The sequence below is a fragment of the Numida meleagris genome, chromosome 1, assembly GCF_002078875.1.
Source record: "Numida meleagris isolate 19003 breed g44 Domestic line chromosome 1, NumMel1.0, whole genome shotgun sequence".
In the NCBI taxonomy this organism is placed as follows: Eukaryota; Metazoa; Chordata; class Aves; order Galliformes; family Numididae; genus Numida; species Numida meleagris.
The window spans coordinates 67,021,111-67,045,417 of NC_034409.1; the positions used below are offsets into that span (position 1 = coordinate 67,021,111).

The following is a 24,307-nucleotide window of genomic DNA, read 5'->3' on the forward strand; positions in this document are numbered from 1 at the left end:
TGGACTAAAGGTCCCCTCTCCCCCTCTCTCTCTCTCTTTTTCCATATCTTACAGTGTTAGCTTCTGGGAGGTGAATGTGTTCTGGCTGAGTGATGGAAATACATGTGGATGTGTTCTTAAATAGACATTTGTTTTATGTCTGAAAAGAATAGGCCAATCTTAACAGTGTGATGCTGGGGCTATTTGAAAGGTATTTTTTAAGGCAGTTGTCTTCTTTCAGCGTCACAAAAACTATTTTAACCAATTGTTTAGGCTTGAGGAACAGCATGGAATATCTATTGTGTAGAGATGCAAGCATGTTCTACAGAATTAACAGGAAAATGGTTGATAAAAATCTGCCTAATTTTACATAATAGATTTTTGGCATTCTTGTGATCTGACTTCAAATCCATGCTGAGCTTCTACAGTATAACAGAAATACTAGTTTGCAGTTGTTAATTTTAATTTATAAGATGCTAGGTTTTAAAAGGAGCTGAAAGTGTTCAGCATCTCATGGGGACAAACTATGAGTCTTACTAATGAATCCAGCAATTAGTGGTTCATTGTGCCTGCCAGCAATTTGGCCCTGATATCGGTCCTGATGGTGATTTCATTTTTGCTGGTGTGAATCAGGAATAGGATCTGAAGTCTGTTCACCAAGGGGGGCTCAATACTTCTTCAGTACTGTTCTGCTTCTAATCTGCATTCAATACTGATGGCAGCAAACAAAAAAAAAAAAGGAAGTACAATATATTTCACTTTTAATTATGATTATTAAGGCTGATTAGTATGTTCATTTGACTTACTGTATAATATCAGTAGTACTCATTAAATTCAAGAGTTTTAAGTGGTGGTGTCCCCATGCAGTTAGATAAACATATATATGACGTATGTCAACGTTGCTTTGAAGAAACCCTTTTCATAGGTGAACGAATATATTTTCTCCAATTGTATAAGTAGAGAATTGAGGCAGAAGAGGTGGCCCTTTGCTTTCTGTAGCCATTTGCATGAGTGCAAACTGGTAACATTTGTGTTTGGTAATACTTTTTAATAATTTTTCAAAGATGTCTGTGACTCTGCAAAAGAAGATTAGATAACGAGATAACGAGAAAGTTTGTTGGAAAACCTCAAACTGAAGTGGAGTCTCTTTTGGTTCTTGTGCATGACCCAAAAAAGACACAACCATGGCATAAGAAAAGGAATGACCTTTCCCAAGAGGTGTACTCTCAAGTAGTTAAGCCCCACATATGCAATTATGGATGGGGTATAAATATTAAACAAAAGAAATCTTATTTTTCTGAGTGCAGTACTGAATGATGGAGAACATATTTGCTTTGAACATTCCTTATGGTATGTCAAACTCCCTCCCGTTTCTCAAACTGCTGATTAGAGTTCATCTTACCGTTAAAAGAGGTGAAATGAAAAAACATCCAGCAAGACAGAGCTGTAAAATCATTTTGATTTTAGTCATCTGGGATGTTGTTAATAACATGCAAGCGTTAAAGACAGATTAGTTTTATGTTGATAGTTTCCCTCTGAAAAACTATTAGTTTGAAAAACAAATCGTCAGGCAGGTCATATCTACAGTTACAAAACATATTTTCGTACAGCTGTATGTATCTATAAATAAGAACAGTGCATTTTTATCTTTGCACTACTTATTTGTATTGCTGCATACGTTCCTGCCTGTTGGTGAGGACTAGAGACCTACACTGCATAGAGATATCCAAAGTCAGAGAAAGCACAGGTGGTTTTTGAAAAGATTTTCTTAGACCACTGTCAGTTGTCCAAGCTGTTTGAAATCTTTTTTCTTTTAAGCTTTTTTACTTGTTTCTTCTAAAGTTTTTAGCAGCTGTGGGGTTGTTTTTTTGTTTTGTTTTGTTTTGTCTTTTTTCCCCCTGAATCTTACAATCCGTGCAGCATTTTTGCTTCTCCTGCCTGACCACAGCAGGAAGAGGGGGCTTTTGTTAATTTGTTTTGATATGGTACGCTTTGGTCTGTATTCTTTTTGAAATTAATTCCTTTTGCAGGTGTGGGGTTAGAGGTGGTGGTGTGCTCCCAGCGAAGGTGTCATCCACCACAGAGAGGAGGTGGGAGGCTTTGATCAGTGTGGCTTCTGTTTTCTTGTTGTTCATTTAAAATGTACCAGTTTGTAATGCTGTTTGGCTTTGCAGGTCCTTGTTTTATTTCCTTCCAAGTCCTTCCCTGTCCTTTCAGGTTTTGTTGTTTTCATTGCTGTTCATTCTGCTTAACATTTACCGGGGATTATTTACTGGAAGGTGATGACTCCAAGTTCAATTTCAGCAGCAAACAAAATCCAGTCTAATGCCTATCTCCATTTTTTAAACAGCTTTTTTATGGGAAAGGGAGGGCATTATTGAGGACAACACATGTTGAGGCTTCTGGGTTTTATAGGGACAGAATTCTGTAGCAAGGACTTTAAAAAAATAAAAATTGCCAAGCTGCGAGGCATCATACTTCAGGGCATGGACCACTTCAGTTTCTACCCAGCATGAGTTCACGAATTCATGCCGCAGATCAAATTATCTGATAGCTATCTACTTCATTTGAAGCACATGGATGTTTTTGGGAGATTCAATACAGTATCCAACAAAACAAAACAAAAAAAAACACAACAGTCCAACACCAAGTATTGGTGAGAATGAGAGTGGCAATTGCTCTGTTCTTACGACTGAGCTATTTGCTCACTAAGTGAGGTTAGGCAAATTACTTTGCTACTTTGTGCCTTATTCTTCCCATTTGTAAAATAAGGCAGAAGCTGTCAGAGTAATCATGAACTTTAATTAATTAATATTCCTTTCAAACACTGGAGAGGTGATTTTTTTTGCAGTTGACTACTTGCCATGTATTTCAATGGAGTCAGTTTGAAAGAATCATTCTTTCTAGCGAGAACCTTTCTCTTGTCCCCCACAACTTCTTGATCCTCTCTAGTGGTTTTTACCTCTGGTGAAATAATTTACATGGTTAAAAGTATGAAACATCGGTTGTTAGCTTCCCATATAGATTTGTTATATCTGCATCATTCCCTGCTGACCTGTGCCTGAGTCACCCTTTCTGCATAGAGGCTGGCTTGAGCTGTCTTTGAGTGCTTCATTAATAGCATTATGCCAAATAAATAGGCACAGCAGTGATGTGAGAAATATGGCTGAACAATATTTATTAGAAGCAAAAAGCTAAATGAACTCAAATATGGTCATAAGTATGGACCAGTAGAATCCCAAGTGACCATTCTATCTCTTCAGTGACTCCTGTATCTTTGGTCAATGTGGACCTTTCCCATTTCAAGCCAAACATGGCAGGGTTTGCTCAAAATGAGCTTTGCTGGAGTTTTGGGGTTTTGGTTTTGGTTTTTGGTTTTTGTTTTTTTGCAAATGAGGCTTCGGAGTTAAATTTTCACTCACTCAGAGAAGCAGAAAAAGAATGAGCTTTTCCTTATTGAGGTGCAAGCAAATGCTGAAAGCCCTTTGTTCCTGCAGTTTTTTTTTTTTGTTTGTTTGTTTGTTTTTTTTTGTGCTGTACTGAAAATCCATGCACTGGGTCCTGAGCAACACTCACTTCAGGTTGTTTTGGTTTAGCTGAAGAACAAGTGCCCAAGCAGCAGAATAATTGCAGTAGGAGTAAGTCAGTTAGTTTTGTACGGATTAAAATGAATGTTTGAATTTTAGCTCTGATTTGGGATAAGCAGCCATAAGTAGTCAGGTTTCTCTTAGAGATCAGTGTAACTGAAAACTCACGATCAAGCAAAAATAGCCCAGAAATCTTGTACCAGCCACTTTTCTCCAACACATTGTGCTGGTTGTCTGTGGAGATTACAGGGAAACTTCACAAGGATGGTGGGCGTTTTGGCAATCCAAAGCCAGCCAGAAGCTGCAAGTATGGTCTGGAGGATGCATCTCCGAGGATTTTAGAAACTAAATGAATGAGTTTTGAGTAAACACACACAAGTCTGCTCATTTTGCTAAGTTGTGTGCCCTGGTGCATTCTGTTGGCCAAACAGCCTGTCTTGAACTCAAGGAGCCCCCAGAGAACTAGGCCTCATTGCAGCATTTGTCTTTCCTGAAAAGTTTTTAGAGTTGCTTTTAGAGTTCTGTGTGCACAGTCCTGTCTGTCTAGATGGCACACAATATCCTGATTGTGGTTGGGTATAGACTTTGGGGAGGATTTAGATAGCTCCCTCCACAGACCTGGGTTTTAGGCTGCTCTGCAGCTTCAACAGCCTATACTCTTCCATGCCTGAGCTAGCTAGAGGACTAAAGTGATCCTAGGCTTGCCGGCATTTGGCTTTCAGTTATTTCTGCATCTGTACTCAGTGTGTCAGAGAATAGTGATACTACAGAGTAATTGCTGTGCATCCAAAGTTGTGGGGAGGAGAGGGAGGCATGCAGCTCTTACAGACTTCCATCTGTAGAACCAGGTCATTTTGCATGTTCCTCTTTTGTTTTTCCAGAGTCTGTTTGTGAATACTGTGTACAATTTCTTGTAACAGCGGTGCCAAATACAAAGGGAAAACCACCCAACATTTCTCATTTGACTGTGACAACACGTGGACTAGACAAAATCGAAGCTTGGGGTTTCCGGGGCAGCAAATTAGTCTATGTAGCTGCAAACTTCTCTCCTGACAGCTTCCAGTAAAGCAAAATGAAAGGGGAAGAAATTGGGGATCTTTCTGAGAGGACCAAGCCCGCAGACAGTATCCTCACTGGAAGCCCCTAGTGTGACATTAGGCAATCCCATATGTCTCCTGTACTATAAAATAGAAGAGATGAAGTTTGTGTTCCCAAACCTCTTTGGCCCATGAGCAGTAGTGGAGGCTGTGGATGAATACTCTCATGTACAAATCCACATTTGGGAGTAATTTATTTCTCGAGTAGTCCCCTAAAGAAGCGGCTGAGAGAAGAAAAACAAAGTTTCTCATAAATATAAGGCAGCTCAGCTCCTCCATTTGTTTTTAGTCCTATGAGTAGTACTCCAGCAATATCGGTAAAGACTGGAAGCACTAAGTGTGGGTAACGTGTGCTAAGTCCAGGAAGTGCCCAGCTTTTGAGAGCAACACATTCAGGGAAAGATACTCAGCAAAGCAATATCATGAAAAACCTGCTCTGCAGAAAGGAAGAAAACCAGGCTTAGATATTTCTGCAGCTGTTATGGAACAAAAAATCTGTGCGCTTTGCAGGAGCAGGAAGGAGGGAGACAGTTCTTTCTAATATTTGCCTCCAGTCTTATCTTTGGTGACTTTTCCTTTCTGAAAAGTCTGGTTGGTACCTTCTACGTTTGGTGCTAAAATTCATGGGAAAGAGATACTGTAAGATAAAGTGAATTCTCTGAACCTGAAGAGTAGTTCTGTTGTGTTTATTATAATGTAATGACTGAGATGCCTGTTTATTTGCTTGCATCTCTTTCTTTCTGGGTAGTTAGAGAAATTTCCACCTTTGCAGGAAGGGACACATTATTCTTAATCAAAACTTGAGAATGTGGCAGGAGGAGGTGCAGCTGCAGATGAGCATTATCTAATTCACCCATCCTGTCATGTGAACATTCCTGCTTAATTTAATACAATTATTTCATCAGTGAGGATAATATCAGCAGCATGGCTCATTTATACAACACGTTTCACAACTGCCGTTACCTCTCGGCTTCTTATCATCGCTACTGATAATTTCACCATGAGTGGATTCAGACGGAGGGGAGGGGACGTGGAGAAAGATGCCAGTATCTTTGTGTGAGTGTGTGGACAACTATAGTCTAGAAGGGACAGCAGTGTTGAAGGATTTTATTTGCTTATATGCTGTTGCACCTCTGTTTCTGATATGTGTTGGTTAGAGGTTTCTAAGGATGAGCAAGGGTCGGAATGGATAAACCATTGATGAGCTGCCTAGTTCAGTGTGCAACAACAGCATCATTGTCTTCTGCCCCAGCTACACCAGTGAGTGCTCTGTATTCTGCATTTCTATTGAAATGAACGTCTCCAAGAAACAGAAACAAGGTTGGGGAATGAGGCTTTGTTTCTGGTGAGATGGTAGAGGCATTTTTTTTAGAACCCCCCTTTCCAGCTCCTTATTTCTAACTCATTTGGCTGTAATTTGTACTACCAAGGTCATTTAAATAGGCAATAAGATGTGGCAAATGTGTTCCCAGTGGTCAAGAAAAACCTCTTTAGTAGAGCATGCTAGGCTGTGCTTATGCCAGGTCATTTAAGCACATCTGTATTGACAGTCAGATGATACACAGAATATTCCTTAATTTTGTAATAAACTGGCAACCTGGGCCTTCAGTGTGTGCCACAGTGGGATACAGCACTTGGATTTAAATTACAATGCAATAATTCAGTAACTGTATTTTTAATAGTATTCTAATCATTAAAATATGTGAAAAGAAGGGAGATTATAAAATTCGAATGAATCATCTGAGTTCTTCCTCCCAACACACCCTCTTTTCTTTCTCCGAGACTGCTTCATTCATCTGAGCTATTGGCCTTCTATTCAGTTCTTGGTGTTAAAATAGTGCAATTTTTAATAAATGATTTAAAGACATTCTCAAAATCAGATTTCAGCCCCTTCTTAATGTATTCAGATATACATTAATTTTTTATCTTAGGAGGTAGTAAATAGAGACAGCTTGACTGAAACATTAAAAAAGACACCAATTCAGCCAACTACTTGTAACACTGATGCACACTCAGCTTACCAGCAGTATTTCTGCTTAAACCTTGCTCGTCAGACACTCAGTTTGGGGATTTCTAATGTCTAATGCTTAAATATGAAGGCTTAAAGTTATACAAATCCAAGCTGAATGAAGCAACAAAATTCAGCTTTTGAATATTCTGTATATCCCACCAAATTTTAATGTAGATGAAGAGTTTTTCTTTCCACTTATGTCTAGAGATCAGCTGGAATAAAAATGTAGATCAAATCAAGGTTCCAATGTTCCCTGAGCTCCAAAGTTTTGGTTAAAGTCAGCCTTCCAATCCTGGGAAGCAAACCACCAGCTTGTCCTAAACTTGCAACTATCTTGACATTGCTGTGATACAGGGGATGAGAATCTCTTACCAATGGTTTCTTCCTGTTGTGGGTTCTTCATTTTACTAGCCCTCCATCATGTGTTTTTGCTTATGCTTTATTCTCTCATTTATTTTGTGTGTGTGTGTTTTGTTTTGCTTGACAAATACGCTACTTAAAGGAACTATTTCATTATTTTTAATTAAGGTCATATTCTACTTTCATCATATCTGTGTTTATATTGTTACAAGTCTTTTAATGTCCTCTGCTCTAAGTATTAATAATTTTGGCTGATTCATAAACAAATTTTTGACTTTGTCTAACTCCTTAAACAATGCTATCTTGAAAAAAAATCCTCATCAGTCGTATGTAAGAAAAAGGCAGGGATCTGACAGTGCCAAGCTTTCTTTAATAAAAACTAAGTGCAGCAAGTAGTTTTAGGTTCTGTGATTCCACTGCATAAAATGGAATCTCCTGACTCTTTAAAGATATAGTCTACCTGAGGTGAATATGCTACACCGATTTTTTAGTGTTATTGTTACTCTTACTCGCCCTTGTTGTCTTTGTGGTACAACTATACGCAGCCTTGACACAACTGAGAGTGAAGCCTGCTAATCTGTAATGTGGCAGAATGTTAACTGGAAAGATTTTATAGTCAAACACCCAGTTCTTCTCTGGGTTATGCAGGTGCAAATCAAGAATGAAGACAATGCAGTTCTTGGTTTAAACTGGAAGAGCAGAGAATAGGATCTCATCCAGTGTATTTTGAATTTATGTCTGCAGAAAGGATAAAGAGTAAAATGGCTCACTGAGTATCGAAGCAAAGATCTTAACAGTCATCTTCACATTTAACACAATTGTATATTATTACATATATCTCCCAGATATTTTTCAGACTCCTATGGAATAAATTGTTCCACTGTGGTGGAGGCTTAAATTATGATCGGCTCAAGATGCAACACAGGATTTCTAAACTCTCTGACTAAATATTTAATATATTTGAGTTCCAGTGAGGATTTCACAACATTCTTTGAAATAATAGAAGTAAAAATATTATGAAGACCAAACGGTGAAGTAATATCATTTTGTAAATACATGTAATATCAGAAACTTGTTTCCTTATTTTCTTATATGAGAAGCAAGCTTCTGTGACCTCTGATTAATTTACCATTAGCCTGAACACACAATGAAAGTGAATGAAGGGGCAATTTGGAATGACATTTATCAGCTCTGGAACTGTCGGCTTATATTATTTCCACAAGGCCTTATGCTTCTTGGCTCCAGAGTAGCTGTGCTGACTTGAATGAAGAAGAGCATTCTTACTACCAAGAATAGTTACAGCACAGAGTCAGCCTCCCCCATTTCTAACTTGCAAGACTTCGTCTTCACACCAGGCTAAAAGAGTGGAACAGAAGAACTGAGGAAGGAGAGAGGGAATGAGATAAGGGAAGGAAATAAACTTTATAAGAACAGGATAGCCCAGGGATTTAGTAAAGGATGGGACTGAAAAAAAATTTTTAGTACAAGGATGCTGATTGGAATCCAGGCTGACTTGGTAGTGAGAGTCCTTGCCATCCATGACTTTGTTGTCCAGCAGGAACTGAAGTGCTGCTCTCAGCCAGATTTTCAGTGGCCAGAGAGTATGCTGCAGCTTTTACTGCCGTATCTGAAACTAATCAGCCCCTTTTGTTGACAGTTGTAATAGAGGTCAGGAATAGAATATACATTGTAAATAACACCTCTTGAATTGACCAAGTTTGTGGGCAGGTTTGCATTGCTTCTGATACTGTCTTCTAAACAGATGACTTTGCTCTTCAGGTCACTGTTTTGTTGGTTCACTGGTTAGCTTGAACTTAGGCTTTTATGCAGCTGTCTCAGTTCTGACTTCATAGTTGCACTGTTGTAGGATTTTTTTAATTGAAATCAATGGAACAGCAGAGCAAGCCTACTTCACTTTAACATATGTTAATCTATTTTATTCTAATACAGATGAACTTGTATTTCTGTAAGGGAATGAGTACCTTCCTAGAGTGTAAAATATTGATTGATCTATGCAACATTTTAAACCCATTGACTTAAGTCTCCCAGAAGATTAACAGAAATAGTCAAATATAACAAAAGTGTCTAGCTCAGAACTTCCTTCTTTAAGGTAACTGAAAAGTTATATCACAGTACTTTGCAAAATTGTCTTGTGTTTGGAGTCATACATCTACATCATACTTCCATGTGTGGCAGCTTAGTATAAAATTCCTTCTTTACTGCAGCACACCACCTTCTTGTGGGAAAGAGTCAGCGCTATATAACAATAGTTACAGATACCTTAGCAGCAGCAGTAAAACCCTCAAACATTATGAGTCTAATTCTAGTCAGCATTGAATTGCTGTAAGTCAGGAATAATTCTTTAACAGGGGATGTACGTACAACTTACAGAGATAAGACTCAACTTACTCAGCGCCTGGAGCTGAAACGGCACTGTGTGTTGTAGCTCTTCTTTAGCTAAGGAGTGGTTTTCCTAAGTCACAGGGGCAGAGGAAAGCAAAACTAACACGTGATGGTTGGATCTAATACTATATACATTATTTCTGGCTATTTAAAGACATTTAAAATCATTTCTAAGGTATCCCCTTTGCTGAAAAAACTTTTTCTCTCTTGCCTGTTGCTTTTTTTCCTTGCTATTATGTATTATGGTCAAATAAAAACATATGCCTTTGGATTTTAACATGTTTTGTACCACTGCCTGTTACTATGTGTAATCAAGCTAGGTTTAGGAATAATTCCAGTTATCCTGCAAAAAATGTCACCTAAATTTTCCGTTTTTTCATTGTAATGATTAATGAAATCTTGAAGTCCAGCTCAGGAAAATATGAGAAAATCTAGAGGCTTATGGAAAACTGTCCAAGTTACTATTTCAAATTTTGTGGAAGGAAATGGCAGGATCTTCCTGCTCTACTGTTATAGTGAAAAAGAAGTGTATGTTTCCTGTGATATTTTTGTACATGCAGTTCTAAGCCTGGGAAGTTCAGAGAAAAGCACGTTCGAAAACAAAAAACAAACAAAAAACAACACCAAAACCACCAAAATAACAACAACAAAGCCCAATTTGTCAAATAGATTTGCCCAGTTTGGATTTTAGGGATTGAATTTTAAGTGAAGATTCTCTCCATATCAAGTTTGCAACAAAATAATATTAAAATCTAACTGTAAAAATATTCTTCACTTTCATCATGGAAGCATATGTCTTGTTAATGTGAATAATTTCTTCAGGGACAATTCCTACATAAAAAGCACAAATGGAGAGTGTTCTCTGATTGTATCATGCTCATTTTCCAGTCTGTCAGTCATTTCAGTTCCAAACTGGAATGACAAGATGGTATCACATTTGATCTTAATGTATATCATACAACCTTACAGGTTTAGAGGTTTATATGAGCTGAAAAAAAAACTGTCTTTGCTTAGATGGTGGTATGCCAACAGCAGTTTTTTTATAACATGCTTTTATTTTCTGCTCATCGTAGGATGAAGTGGCCCAGCCTCTGAACCTCTCAGCCAAACCCAAGACATCTGATGGCAAGTCTCCCACATCACCCACCTCTCCTCATATGCCAACTCTGAGAATAAATAGTGGGGCCAGTTCACTAAAATCCTCTGTGCCAGCAACATTAGCTAGTCCTTCAGCCAGAGCTAATACAATAGGTAAGATCACTTTCACTTGACCCTCATCATAATGGTTAATAGGTGTTATTCGAAACTGGGCATTTATCAGACAGTGGTGCATGAGATGTCAGAGGCTGACCATAACACTGCATTTATTGATGTCAGTAAGCAAACTGTCATGGACTTACTATTTCAGAAGGAGTATGTTAACTTTTACAGACTTGAAGAACAAAGACCTGTGTTATTTCAGATACTGCTTTATCAATAACAGTCAATAAATGCTGTTTGTTTAACTAAAAATAGACACCTGTCTAATGGCAGGCATTAAAGATACAAGATATTCTACTGCGTCAGCTAAAAAAAACCAGATGATTAATCAAACTTTTTTTTAAATCCCTTTAAGTTAAAAATCTACATATGCAAATATATATCTCTGCAAAAAAATCACATTTAGTGTTTAGTTCACTAAAAAGCTGCATAGAGCATTATTTTATCTTCGTCTCACTAGCAACACAATTACTGTGCTCATTCAAAAAAACACAAGTTTGATGTTGTATCTTTATAACACTCTTAACTGACTGCTTTTAATGTTGTGGCAGAAAATAGCGTTAATTTTTCCTCCTGTCAAAATTAGCTCTTTGCCTAAGGACCAGCTAGATAAGAATAGTCTTAGTGGTAATTTTACAAGTCCAGTGTGTCAAAGGGACTTCTCTTTGTATGTGTGTCAGTAATATATGTAAGCACCCTATTCTTCAGCCTTCTAACTAAAACATTATGTTCCAAGAAGTGATTTAATGTAATGTGAACTAAGATTTCAGTGTATAAATCGAGTTGTGTTTAGGCAGTTGAGAAAGATTGCTGTACCTCAATTCACAGAGATGTGAAACATCTCTGGTTGGCCACTTTCAGAGATGGCACAGAGAACAAAAGAAACCATAGGCCAGACCAATCAGAAGCAACTCCTGTGATATCTCAGTGCTCTGTAGTGAAACCATTTTGCATCTCAGTGGGTGTTTCCCAAACTCCCTGTAATCTATATTCTACCTGAATAGATACCAGGGAGACCCATAGTTATGTCCAATGTTCAAAACATATCTAGCTCTCACTGTATTGTCCTCCTGCTGTGCATATATGATTACTACTAATGTTGATGAGGGTTACATATATCAGACAGTAAATATGCTTCTATGTTCTACAGAAAAGAAGATAACTTTATTTAGTATGACAAGTTACAATTGTGTAAATATTTCATAAATATCCCACTGTTAATTATTAACGCATATATTATTGTTATTAGCCTTTCACTGTTTAACATTGTTAGTTAATAATGTATTTCATCTTTAATTTGGTCAACCCTACTAATCTCCATGTACAGTGCCCCAAATTTCAATTTTTTCATGTTGAATTTTTTGTCCTAGGTAAAGTGAGCATCACATTTAGATATGGTATCAAGCATCTAACCTGCATCTCAGTGGCAGGACATCTCTTGTTCTCTCCTCTCCAGTCTTTTTTCCCTACACACCTGATATTTTTCGTAGGTTTGAGACCCCTGCAGTTTACTTTAACAAAATGCAGATTTTGAAATGCTGTACCTATAATGAGTGATAATGTAATTGGATAAAAGCTGTGAGGATGAATGGAGCTTTAAAGGTCATTCTTGTAAGAAGAATTAATGTGTTATACCATGAATAAACCATGGAAAACTGTGGAGCAAAAGATAACATACTTAAGTTATTGTTAATGACATAGAGTTCACTGCTGTGTATCTCCTAGCTACAAATATAGAAAGTGACTTTTTGAGGTTGCTGAGCAGTATAACTACGCATACTGTATATATAAGATAAGCAGTCTTTAACTGCAGTGCAGGAGCTGGACAGCACAGTCTACAGCTAACAAAAACCATGCTTTATGGGAACTACAAGAGGGAAGAGCTTGTGAACACTTTACAAGTTAGCATGCGAACTGCTGGGTTAGGTGCAACCAAAGGTATAGCATGTAAAGGTCGTTACCATATTGAAATCATTTGGTGACATTAGGAAAAGTAAACACAGTATTTCAGGTCTCTCTCCAGTAGGAGCTATGCCACAAAAACAACTTGATAGCATTTTAACAAAGGAACTAAGAGAGACTAGTATACTATTTTATCTTGAGAGAGAGGTTTTTCCTGGCAAGGTCTCTGGGAAGCGTGCAGTCATTTGCCAGAGAGTTACTTCCACCATTTGAATGATCAGGGCTGTCAACGCAAGAAACAAGCTGTTTGATATAGATGTGCATGTCCCACCTTGCTGAGATGAAGCTGAGTTGGCACCTTTCACTGCACCAACCATGCACAGGCTGCTTGGTTCTGGTAGCATGAAGAAATAGTCATGTTTGTTCAATTGTGTCTTGGGCACCTAAGCTTACAGCCTCCTGTGGCTGAGAGTATAGCAACACTTGGGCATACAGATATGCAATCCTTTTCTAGAGCTCTCCTTATAGTGTATAAATTATGCTACAGACTGAGCAGTCACAAATGTCATGGCTTCATGTATGACTTTAAATCCAAGCATTTCTTTTTGGGAACAGGCATATGTCCGTGTACTAAAAACAGAAACAACTTCTCTCTGCCCTTTGCCATTATCTTCAACATCTCTGTTAGTTTGGCAATCCTTGTAACTAATGCATTCTATGTAATGCGGTTCCCCTCTCTGTCAATAATTCACCACCTACCCTAAACAACAATAATTTACATTCAACTCGCTTCTATATTAATCATTTCCCTGCACACCAGCATCTTGGCAGCTACTGAAAAACATAAGGAGTGCTTGCTTTTATTCACTATCATGTGCCAAACTGTCTCAAAGATAGCAGTATTCAGGAAAAGCCAAATAGTCTGGAGGAGGGCATGAATTCCAGTTCCTAGGCAAATTCAGCTCTTACAGATTGAAAGTATTATACCTAGCCTAATCAAGAACACAAGCAGAAGCAATACTACTGTTTGTTTGTTTGCTTGCTTGCTTTCTAATTTATTCTGACTACATGCGAGCTTCATCAGTAACAGATGCAAAGAGGGGAAGAAACCAAGCAAATTCTTAAAATGGAGGTGAAAAAAAAATCAACTGGTAGCACTATGTTGGTGCAGACTGTATCCTTTCTTACACTGGGAAGGATGGAATTACTGGAAATCTGTTGGCTTGGAATTGCTGAACGGGAACAGTTGATAAAAGCAGTGTGGATTGAATTATTTCATATAAAGCTCTCAAGATTTTGGATAGTTAGCCAAAGCTACTTGTTAGTACAATTAGCAACAGTCAGACTGCACAGAAACTTTTTTCCAGTTTTTGCCCAGAGTCCCACTGTGTCTGTAATCTAAAACACCAACAATCAAACCCAAAACCAAAATGAAATCCTCCCAGCAGCGCAGCACTGAACTAATCTGACATCAGCTTCTTCCCCTGAAATGTTTTAAGCAGCAAGACAATGTCCTACGTTTTTTGGCAATCAGCGGATCAGATAGAAGAGTCTAGCAATACAACAAGGATGTGTAATCTGACATGATTAGACAAGGCTCTTTAGGAACAGAACATTCATAATTGAGACAAAGAAAGAGTATTAATAACACTTTCCTAACACGGCAGTTAGCCATTTTATATTTCCTTTCTTTAATCTTAGTGTTTTTCAACAAATCATGGGATTTAATAGCGTGTTTTGGCAGATTAGAGGATTTATGGCCCAGATGTTTTTTGTTCTAAAAATGGATTAGGGTGTAAAGTTTGCTGGAATCCATGGAACATGTTGAGGCAAGCCGGTCATTTTGTGTGTGATTAGTGCCTGCCTTCTGTCTCACAGTCCCTCCATCTGTCACAATTCACCAATGGATCTGGTTAGATTTAGCCTCATGTCACAAACAGAAGTCCCTTTTCTGGGCAATTTCATATTACAGATTCATTTTATGCCATTTTTATGCCCTAGTTAAAAGACAGAAAAAAGTGTGTGTGCGTATGCGTATATACGGAGAGGGGGAGGGAGCTGGGTACATATTAGCCTCTCCTTTAATGTTGGAAAAATAGACTGGAGCTTGGAGTCTCCCATCAGTATTCTATCCTGCAAATCACATGCAGATCATAATAAGTATAATCTACAGTACGCCAAAGAAAAAAAATATGACAAAGTGTCACATTTAAAATTAAATAGTATTAGCTGTGCTGGTGATGCTTGTAACATTTTAAAAGGAAATAATTCCATGACTACGAAGGCTAAGCCCTAGGCTGCGAATTTGCAGCAAAATAGTGGACATTTGACCTGCTATTAGGGCCATCAGTGGGAGTGGGCATGCAAGCCCATGTGGCTGTGGGTTCTTGTACAGTGCTGAGTGACAGGTGGTGGTGGGGAGCAGGCAGGGGACGAGGCTTCTCTTCCCAGCCATTATGTGTGTCATATCTATAGCAAACCACCGCCACCTGTGGTTTATTTTAATGTATTCACAAGTTTTAAGACAGGGAAGAATAAAAAGGTCTATTTTTGAGAGTTTGGGATTGCTGGCATGATCAAAGCTTCCCTTAACTCCTATTCGGTTACATCCTGCTGCATGCAAACCGTGGGGCTAACCTCTGCAATATTGAAACTAATGGGATCAAATGTCGGGATGATGATTCTGGCACTGATGTTCCTCATGCTTTATATGCAGGTGGCTCTACCTAACAGTAACAGAATTACAAAGCATAGGCAGGCATGTTTAAGGAGAGTGCCTTTTTACTCTTTCTCATGAATAATAATGAAATATTGATGAATTCCATCGATGAAAGCTAAAGTATTTTCTTGTAACTTTCTTTTTTTAAGATATCCTTTCTTCTATCACGTCGTCAGGTTATTTAAATGACCATGATGCTGTTACCAAGGCAATCCAGGAGGCTCGGCAGATGAAGGAGCAACTTCGGAGGGAACAACAGGTGCTGGACGGGAAGGTGGCTGTTGTGAATAGTCTGGGTCTCAACAACTGCAGGACAGAAAAGGTCAGTGGCTGTGACTGCTTCTGCAAATCCCCAGGGGTTGCATGTGCCTCTGCTTACATAGTTCCTTCATCCCTTTTTTTTTTCTCTTTTTATTTGCTGTATTTTTTTCTTCCCGTTTTTTAAACAAAATAGTTGCTGCTTTCAAAATAGTGAAAGGCAAAATGAAAACCACAGCCAAAAGCTGACATGAGAGAAAGACCTGGAGACACATGAGGGAGAGGGAGGAGGCAGCAGAGATGAGAACTTTGGAGGCCGCTAATTCTCTGATCCAGACTGTCAGCATGCATTATGAGAAGGTGATCTTGGAAATCTCTGGGCCTAAGTGGAAATCTTGCTTTATGGAAATGCTTACATGTGCTTGTGAGATGAGCTGGATTTGAAAATATTCAAGCTTCTTTAGGAGCATAAGCTTTGCTGATAGTCAGGCTCAGCTTCTGGGTATTTAGCCTTGTGAAGTTGTCATGTATGATATTTTGTGACCATTGCAATGTAGCACTGTCATGTCACGTTAGATGACTTAACAGAATTGAAAACATGGAGAATTGACAACACGAACTGCACCAAATATTTTCAGTGAAATATAGAAGCAGTAGAATGTATGGGCCTGCAAAGTTGTACTTTAACAACACAGTGGCAAAGTGAATACCTGTAGAAAACTTGTATGTGCTCTACCTGTAGCGTATCCTGAAGAGTTTGTGATTTCCTACTTTTCTTTGGAAGTACTTGATGTTTCTGCATGCCCTGTCCTGGCTTGCGGAGGGTAAATAGATTAGCTAGTCCTTGCTGCCGCATCTATAGAAAGCTGTCCTTACAATGCTGCCTCATAAGATTTACATGCAGCCAAGATCCTATGTGTCTCAACATCGTATGCATAGCAAGACTTTTTCCTTAGTTTCCTCCCTTCCCTCTGTAGTAGGAGGGAGATGACACAGCCTTTATTGTGCTATACAGCTAAGATGACTGTTGTTGCATTTGGTACTGAGACCTCTACTAGTGGCTTTTCACTGAAATGCCCTGTGAGAATCACTGATATACACAGAAAAATAGAATTAATTAAAATAATCAGCTATTTAGCAGAAACCTGAAAGTCATCCTAGGAAGCCTGGGAATCAAACAATATTGTCCAGAATTAGCAGATTGCTAATTTGGATAGCTTTCCATTTTCTGTGGATTTAGATGGAGTTCGATCAATAAGCTTTGAGAAGCAAGCAGTCTGGGTAATGAATTTTAAAAGTACATGTGAATCTCTCTCTACTGTACTTTTTTAATCAGCCTGTGCTGGGTGTAAGCGATGTAAAAATGACTCCAATTTCATGCTGGAGAGGAAGAGGAAGGAAAAAGGAGGTCAGTGTAGTAGGTATCCTGCAGTACCTACAGTCTCTCTTAGAAGAGTAAGAGCACTGGTATAGGGAGAGAAAGAAAGAGGGATGGAGCATGTTTATGGCATTTCACATAGAGGAGTACCAGAAGGGAAGAGGGAAAAGCAGAGTGTCAGATATAAGAAGAGGTGATCACAAGCACAAAGGAATTTATATTCAAATATTTAAGCATTCTTGAAAGGATGCTCGGAGCAGAAATTTCTTTTCTCTGCTCCCCATGTAGAAATGACTTTAACACTCAGCCAGATGCTAATGCAAAGTGACTCAAGCTATTCCTCGCAAGCATAGCTAAATTGCCGTTATTTGTTAAGCGCATTGAATTCAGCTGTGGATACAGCAGTTGGTTGCATTCAGAAAGCATCTGTACCCTTTTTTTTTTTCTTCTTTTTTTTTTTTTTAATCCTCCAAAGCAGAGACAACTCTACCTATCTCCCCCCTCTCCTCCCTTGTGCTGGCTGGGAATTGTCAAGTGACAACCGACCAAATCCTTTTGGACAGGAAGCCTTCATCCTGAGTTCTATATACTTGCAAAGCAGGCCTTGTGGTTGGATCAGGAAGCCCATTAAAAGCACTTTGATGGTATGGAAATTCATCTTCATGAAGCACCCAGGCCCCTAAGCAGCATGCTGTTTAGCTGTGGTTACAGATCAGTCATTCACATCGGAGGGCAGTAATTGTGCTGACGGCTTGTTCGGCAATGGAAGTACATAAAATAATCCCAGGCCCTCCACCATGGCATTGCGAGTTAATCTTCTTTAATACAGATCAGCTGTTGTTCTAACACATGACTTTATGCTGGCTCTAGTGACTCTGCACAGCCTTTTGATTAAGTAACAGGAGTGGAACCATCTGCATTCACTTTATTCTGTTACTTTCCTATTGTTGGGATTCTTCTTACCCTTCTGTTTTCACTTCTCACCCTCAACCCGGGTTGAAGTTTATTTTCCTCTCTAATGTATGCCTCCTGGTGGGCTTGTGGAGGGCAAGGAGGGTTCTTTTACATGGTAGCAGGAAGAAAAAATTGTCTGCTCAATTGAAGATTTTTTTAAAGCAACTGTAGGGTTTGGTTTTTTTGATAAAATAAATGCCCAAACTTTCTCAGGGCCACACCAGTGTACTTTCTTTTCTTTTCATTTTTTAAAATTTATTTTATATGGGGACAAGAAATAACCAAATTTGAGAGTTCCTTGACCATAACAGCATATGGATTGCTGGTGTGACCCAATAAGCACTAGTTACGAAGTTGCACTGAACTTGTTATAGGGTCTCCTGAACTGTCTCTTGTATCTGATGCAACAGAAGGAAGGAAAGAGGCTGTGAAGTTTGGGCAGCTGTTCTCCTTTCCCCTTACTGCTCTAGGCCATCCACTAACTAGTCAGCTGTGAAGTTCAGGTCCAGACAAATACCCCCAACTTCTCTGAAGTTTTTGGCTGTTTGTCCTCGGATTTGAGTTGAAGTTTTCTCTCTTGGTAAGAGCAGGATTTGAGAGGAAGGCAAATGTTTCCATTTTGCATCAAATTTGATTGTTTTTTCCTGTTTACAAGGAAAAGAGAGTTGGGAAGGTGGGTAGCAAGAAATAGAAATGCTGCGTAGTTACCACTGAGGGTTTCCCTTCAGAAGCTCAGGGTCCTACCAGGGCAGCCCTGAGTTTCTGCAGTGTTATTTGCTCATTGTTTTCTTACTGACAGATTTTGGAGTGAGGCACAGAATTAAAAGAGGTTCAGCTAAAGCAGCTGTGTGTACGTGGACATACTTGAACTTAGAAATGTATGCTATATCTATAGTTCTGTGCAGAAGAAAGATCACTTTCCCTCCTTCAAAGTGATCTCAGTCTATGTGCAACAAACACCAGTCTGGGCTATTCCAACTATTCTTTGTTTTGCTGCAGTGGCTGACGTAGCTTTGGAGACTTAAGGTTCTCTGAGACCTCTAGCGTTTTTGTTGCATTAATTGCTATTCAAGCCTAACACTGAAGGTAGGTCCTTTATAGCTCAGGACATGTAAGTTATACTGTTGATAGGGATTTATCTTTCAGGACTGGAAATCACCTTCGGGAGTTTGTTAAAACTCCCGAGGCTTTTCTCCACACGTGTCCATGACCCGTTATCTCACTCCTGTTCCCAGGTGGGTTGATCCTCACAGACAGGCAGACCTGCCAGCTGAAAGGCAGTAGTCAGACAGGAATTCTGTTGAACTGGAGAGACGCTGTATAAAAGCTGTCATAAATGAGGAAAGATTTTTTTTAAATGGCTAGGATGATTTGGGTGAGTCACTTTATGGGCATCCAACTTGGACCATCTTGAGGGATTTGATTTTCAGAGGATTACAGTAAAAACCATGAACATCACGATGAACATGGATTTTAGTAAAACCTATTTTAATTGCAAATGCAATAAAGCATATTTTTACTTTACTTTTCTTGGAAACATTTCTGTGTATAAATGAGAAGTATGTGTATATGTTTTTCTGGTTTCTTGGAAACCTGGGAGCATAGTTTTATTTGTAATTGTCATCTCCAGTTAATTATAGCTTGATAGGTACTATACATAAACAGTGATACCTTTTATACATGTAGCTGAGAGCGCAAATTGTCATCTAGTGCAAACACCACAATGGGCAACATCAGAAAGTGGACTCTGCTATGTTTGCTTGGCCCCAAAACTGCCTGCTCCTTTGCAAACAAGACATACACAAACACAAAGAGCCAGCATGTGTGTGCATCCATACAAACCTACAGCATGCTCTTGCACAGATATGCAGCACAAACACGTACAGAGCTCGTCAGTGATTTTCTGACTGTAGCCAGAGTTTCAAACATCCACATGTGCACTCGGATAACTGAGAAAGGAAGAAGGGGACACACAAGTAGGTTTTTCAGCTCTCCGTGTACACTGGTACACACACAGTGCTGGAGCCTGCTGCAGAAAGTTCAGGCAGCTGGCACTGCTGTGTAAGTGCACGTCGCCACACAAGCACGTCAGACATGCATGGTCACTCATAGCATGCTCTGAGACGAGAGCATTCACATACATAAACATCCCATGCTCAAGCGTGGCTTAACCTGTGGTGCAAATTTTCTCAGTTACTGTGAAGAGCGTGCCCTTTCTGAAAGGCTCCAACATGTGCTTGTCTGCTGGGCTGTAACTAAAGAGCTATTTGTAACAATATTTATTCCGGCTTTGTGAGCAGGAGCCTATTTATTACCCATGGTTGTGGACCACCAGGTTCAGGATGCCTTCCCTTCCATTCCGCTCTTCCACTCTCACCCCCAGCTCTCCCTCTTCCCCTTAAGAGAGTGCCAAACATGAAATGACAGTGACCAATGTTGACTTAATGTGGATGTTTAATAATGAAAAAAGTGTGTCAGTTCCAGCGTTAGTTACAAATGGCAGTAAGTATATCGGGTGGCAGCCCTGTAATAATTTTACATCCATCATTCGTCTCTGATGCCTCGCTGGCTGCCTGATGGATGGGGAGAGCGGAGTTAACTCTTAAGAAACTGCTGTGATCCGCTGAGCTGAAATGAATTCTGTCCCTGCTCTCCCCTCAGGGAGGAGGGGGATATTAAGAATCTCAAACCCGCAGATCCTGCTGTCTTTGAGAAATAAAACACTACAGCTCACTTTACTAAAGGCATAAGAAGAAGCTGTTTTAACACATGGGATTTAAATTTCTCTTGCAGTAGAGGATTTTACTTCAATAACAGATTTATTTTCTTATTCCCCTAATGGTTAAATTTGAACCAGAAAGTGATAAAAAGATGGAGTGGAGAAGGGCAGGGAGGAGAAGGAAAGGATCAGTAAAACTGAGCCTGACCCAGCGCCTGCTGCAAACACAGAGTCTGTGGCTCAGACTGGAGTAAGTTGTAATGACTGTAACTGGGGAGAATGGGACCTGCTGTGAGCTGGGCTCCCCAAACAGGAGAAACGTCCTGGAAGTACATCCAGAGGTGCAGTACAAACATCATAAAGCAAATCACTCTGTAAAATTTAAAACCTGCCTATTTTCATAATCTCTGCAGTATTTTACTGGTAAAATACTTTGACATTTCCAGTGACTATCAGAGTCTGTCTTGCCCACAAACATTACATACACTCAGACTTATCCCTGCACGTTCTGCAGACTGCTAATATATATGTCCTGTAATTTGTAGCTGCTCTATTCCTCACTGGCCCATAAAACACTAGGAAAGATGATCAGTGTGATGTTTTTGTTCTTCTCTCTCAGCGTGAGAAAAGATCCTTCTGTTCGGAATAGTTACTATACAGTGTGGGGACCAGGGAGTATATCCTGTGGACAGTGGGCTGATACAGGCTCTAAATCACCTTACAACACAAAGATTAACATATTATCCCAACGACTGTATGTTCACTTCTTATCCTCCCTTTCCCTACCCTCTTCCTAACTTTATCTTACCGAGTTCCTTTGCCAACAGAAATTCTTGTATGCGTTTTGCAGTCCTCTTTGTTAATGCTATCAACGCAGAGCAGACAGTTTTCAAAAAGCATGACAACAAGGCAAGCAGGTATTATGTCATCACCCATCCATCACCCTGTATGTCAGCCTTTCAATAAGTCCAATCAGCAGTCTCAACAGGATCGCTCATATTAGAGGAGTCCTCTGTTCAACAGGGCTACTGTATCCATTGTAATGTCTCCTAAAACTTTTCTCACATTTAATTAAAAACATACATCAAGTTTGCACGCTGCAAAGATCAAAACTGTTTTTGCACAGCCTTGGTAACTAAGCATTAAGCATTTTCATTTACTTCAGCTGAAAGTTTATTTTTTGTTCCTTTTCCTTTTTTCCCTCCATCACTCTTTTTGCCATTTGCTTTGTGGAGCTTGTGTATATTTATATTTACAGCCTCTGCATTTAATGGCCACATGCCTTATTTTCACAGATGGCCAGTGGAAGACTTCCCCTCCCCCTTTTCTTTTAGTAAAGCCTGCTTTTGGTTTTTCTACTTTTGTCACAGTGCCACTACTCTCAGTTAGCAAGTGCCTACGCATGAGAGGGAGAGATTCTGCAATGAGGATTTTTTTAATTCCCGCAAGGATTTTAGCTCTTTATTTTAAACGCCTTTTCTTTTCCCCGATTGACCATCATCTACTCGATGTTCAGATGTATTTTTCAAAGGAAAATTAAGTGTGTGTGCGTGTGTTTAGAACATCATTATGGTGGAGGTACATGGGCAGGGTTAGCTAATAAAAATTGAAAAATGCAGAGGGAAGGACAAATGCTGCCCACAGATGTGTGTGTGAAGTCAAGGAGAAGGTCATCTACAGGCAAGATGAAAACCTTGGATTCTTGCAGTTGTCAAAGTCTGAATGAGAACTTCAGTCTTCGTTTGCTCCAAAGAGCAAAGACTGGAAGCGTTCTCATGCTAGTGTAGATAAATGAGGACTGCAGCTGTTTATACCTTAGTGGAAATTTTATTAAGCCCAACACAGAGGATCAACTTTCTTCTGAAAAAGAATCATACAATTGATTCGAGTTCTTTGTATTTCTTTTGAGGGTTTTGAGCCTTTCAGGTTAAGTTCTAAACTTTGCCCTGCAGCCACAAGAGCTAATTACTTCCTGAGATCTTGTTATTGTGTTTGCGTAATCACTTGTCCCCAGTAGCTTGGGCTTTAAGCACGTAGATACATGGGCACCGGCATCGGTGCAATACCTGCCTCTGGTGTAACAGAGGTTGGACCCGATCCTTCCATGATCCGTGGTTCCCAAGGCCCCTGGGAGGCCAGCCTATCCTGTTCTGCCTGTCCTAGCCTGCAGGTACTCACTCAGCCTAGTGACAAACAGCCACTCATTTGTCTTCAAGGTGCAAAACTTTACCTTGCCCAGTATTGTTGCTAACGTTAGGGAGCAGACAAACTAGTAAGCCTTACCTCAGGGCTGGCAAAATGTGGCAGTTTCTTTCTTAGGAGATGGCCTAGGTACTGTGTCAGTGTTTTCATTAGGACTGGAAGAAATGTAACCAAAGGTACAGTAGCCTTCACAATTTTAATACCTTCTAGGGAAAAATGGAAGAGAATAGTATGCATCTCTGCAATGCTACTGCACTGTTGACCCACCTGTTGTTTAATAAACAATCACAGGAAAGTAGAGACTGTTCTTGCTTTCTCTTTACATGTGTGCAGACCCTCTTTCTCAGGATATCCTGCAAGGATTGTGATTTTCATCTTGCTTTGTTTTTGGTGTACTACCTCTGTTCCGTAGTTAACCCTTTCTTGACTCCAAGGCCCGCTGTAACAACTCTGTCTGACCTGCTATGAAATCTTTCATTGGAGTTTACATGGCACATTTCACGAAGAGATCTCAAAACTCTTCACGATGGCACAAATATATCATGATCACCACCCTACTTAGTTTTGTGCAGAACAACTGAACAATGCAGACAAACTTACAGAGCATGTAAGCCCAGAAAGGAGTCTAGATGAGAAACTGGGTCATACAACTCTTAACCTATTTGCAGTCAGCGGATTACAGCTGGATTTGGTTGAGGTCAGTGCCTGCGCCTGCACTGTAAAAACTTTTGTAGGAAGGAGGCACTGTCTCATCATTCTGCTTTGCTTTTGCTTTTGCTTTCCTTTTGTTTCTTCCTTAAAGAAACAGAGTGATCCAACCCTACCTGCATTTTCACTTAGAAGTCCTGGCTAACGCTATCTCTCAGAGCTCATGACCAAAGTGAAGGAGGACCTCAGTGTCCTAATTTCCTGTGGAATTGCTACTTTCCATAAATTTGTTTCCAACTCAAATACTATATTTTGCCAAGGAAGTCATTCTTCCTAGAATAAAGAATTTAAAACATATAGCTTAGGGAGCTGACCCTTAGGGGCTGCCAATTTATTGAGAATTTTTCCCCTTTTATTTAATTGGACTCTGTCTTGCTTCCAGAGCTTTGAAACATATTGACTAGGGAGTTCTTAGAAGCCAAAGACCTACATCCAACAGGGTATGACAAAGAAAATGGCTATTATAAATTTTAGTAAATTCTTCCAGTGGTTCAGTGTCTGTTCCAGAGAAGAGAGTGGTTAAGTGCCTGGACCTGTTCAATCTCTCAGATTTTTTTTTCCTATAATGCCTAATAGGTCACCTCTCCATTGAGTCCATATACTACTTCATATATATTACAGATTAGACACAATGATTTTCAGGTGGTATTGGACCACTTGGTCTTGAATATGTGCCCTAAAGTAATGATGTTGTTCCTTTACCAAATATTGTAACTTCAATTAAGACTGAATATAATAATTCTGAAACAAGTACCATAAAACCAGGAAGA

At 39.4% G+C, this 24,307-nt stretch overlaps 1 protein-coding gene across 15 annotated transcripts in view; it reads left to right on the forward strand.

Moving 5' to 3' along the window:
* The window catches only part of SOX5 (SRY-box 5), a 459,770-nt gene that overhangs the window by 411,974 nt on the left and 23,489 nt on the right, over positions 1 to 24,307 (forward strand). For 12 of the 15 annotated variants that reach the window (XM_021391451.1, XM_021391458.1, XM_021391488.1 and 9 more), the window contains 2 exons: positions 10,511 to 10,688; positions 15,468 to 15,640. In XM_021391451.1, coding sequence (XP_021247126.1) covers positions 10,511 to 10,688; positions 15,468 to 15,640 — 351 coding nt within the window. The remainder of the gene's footprint in view (positions 1 to 10,510; positions 10,689 to 15,467; positions 15,641 to 24,307) is intronic. The other 3 variants (XM_021391433.1, XM_021391441.1, XM_021391511.1) reach the window with 1 other exon arrangement.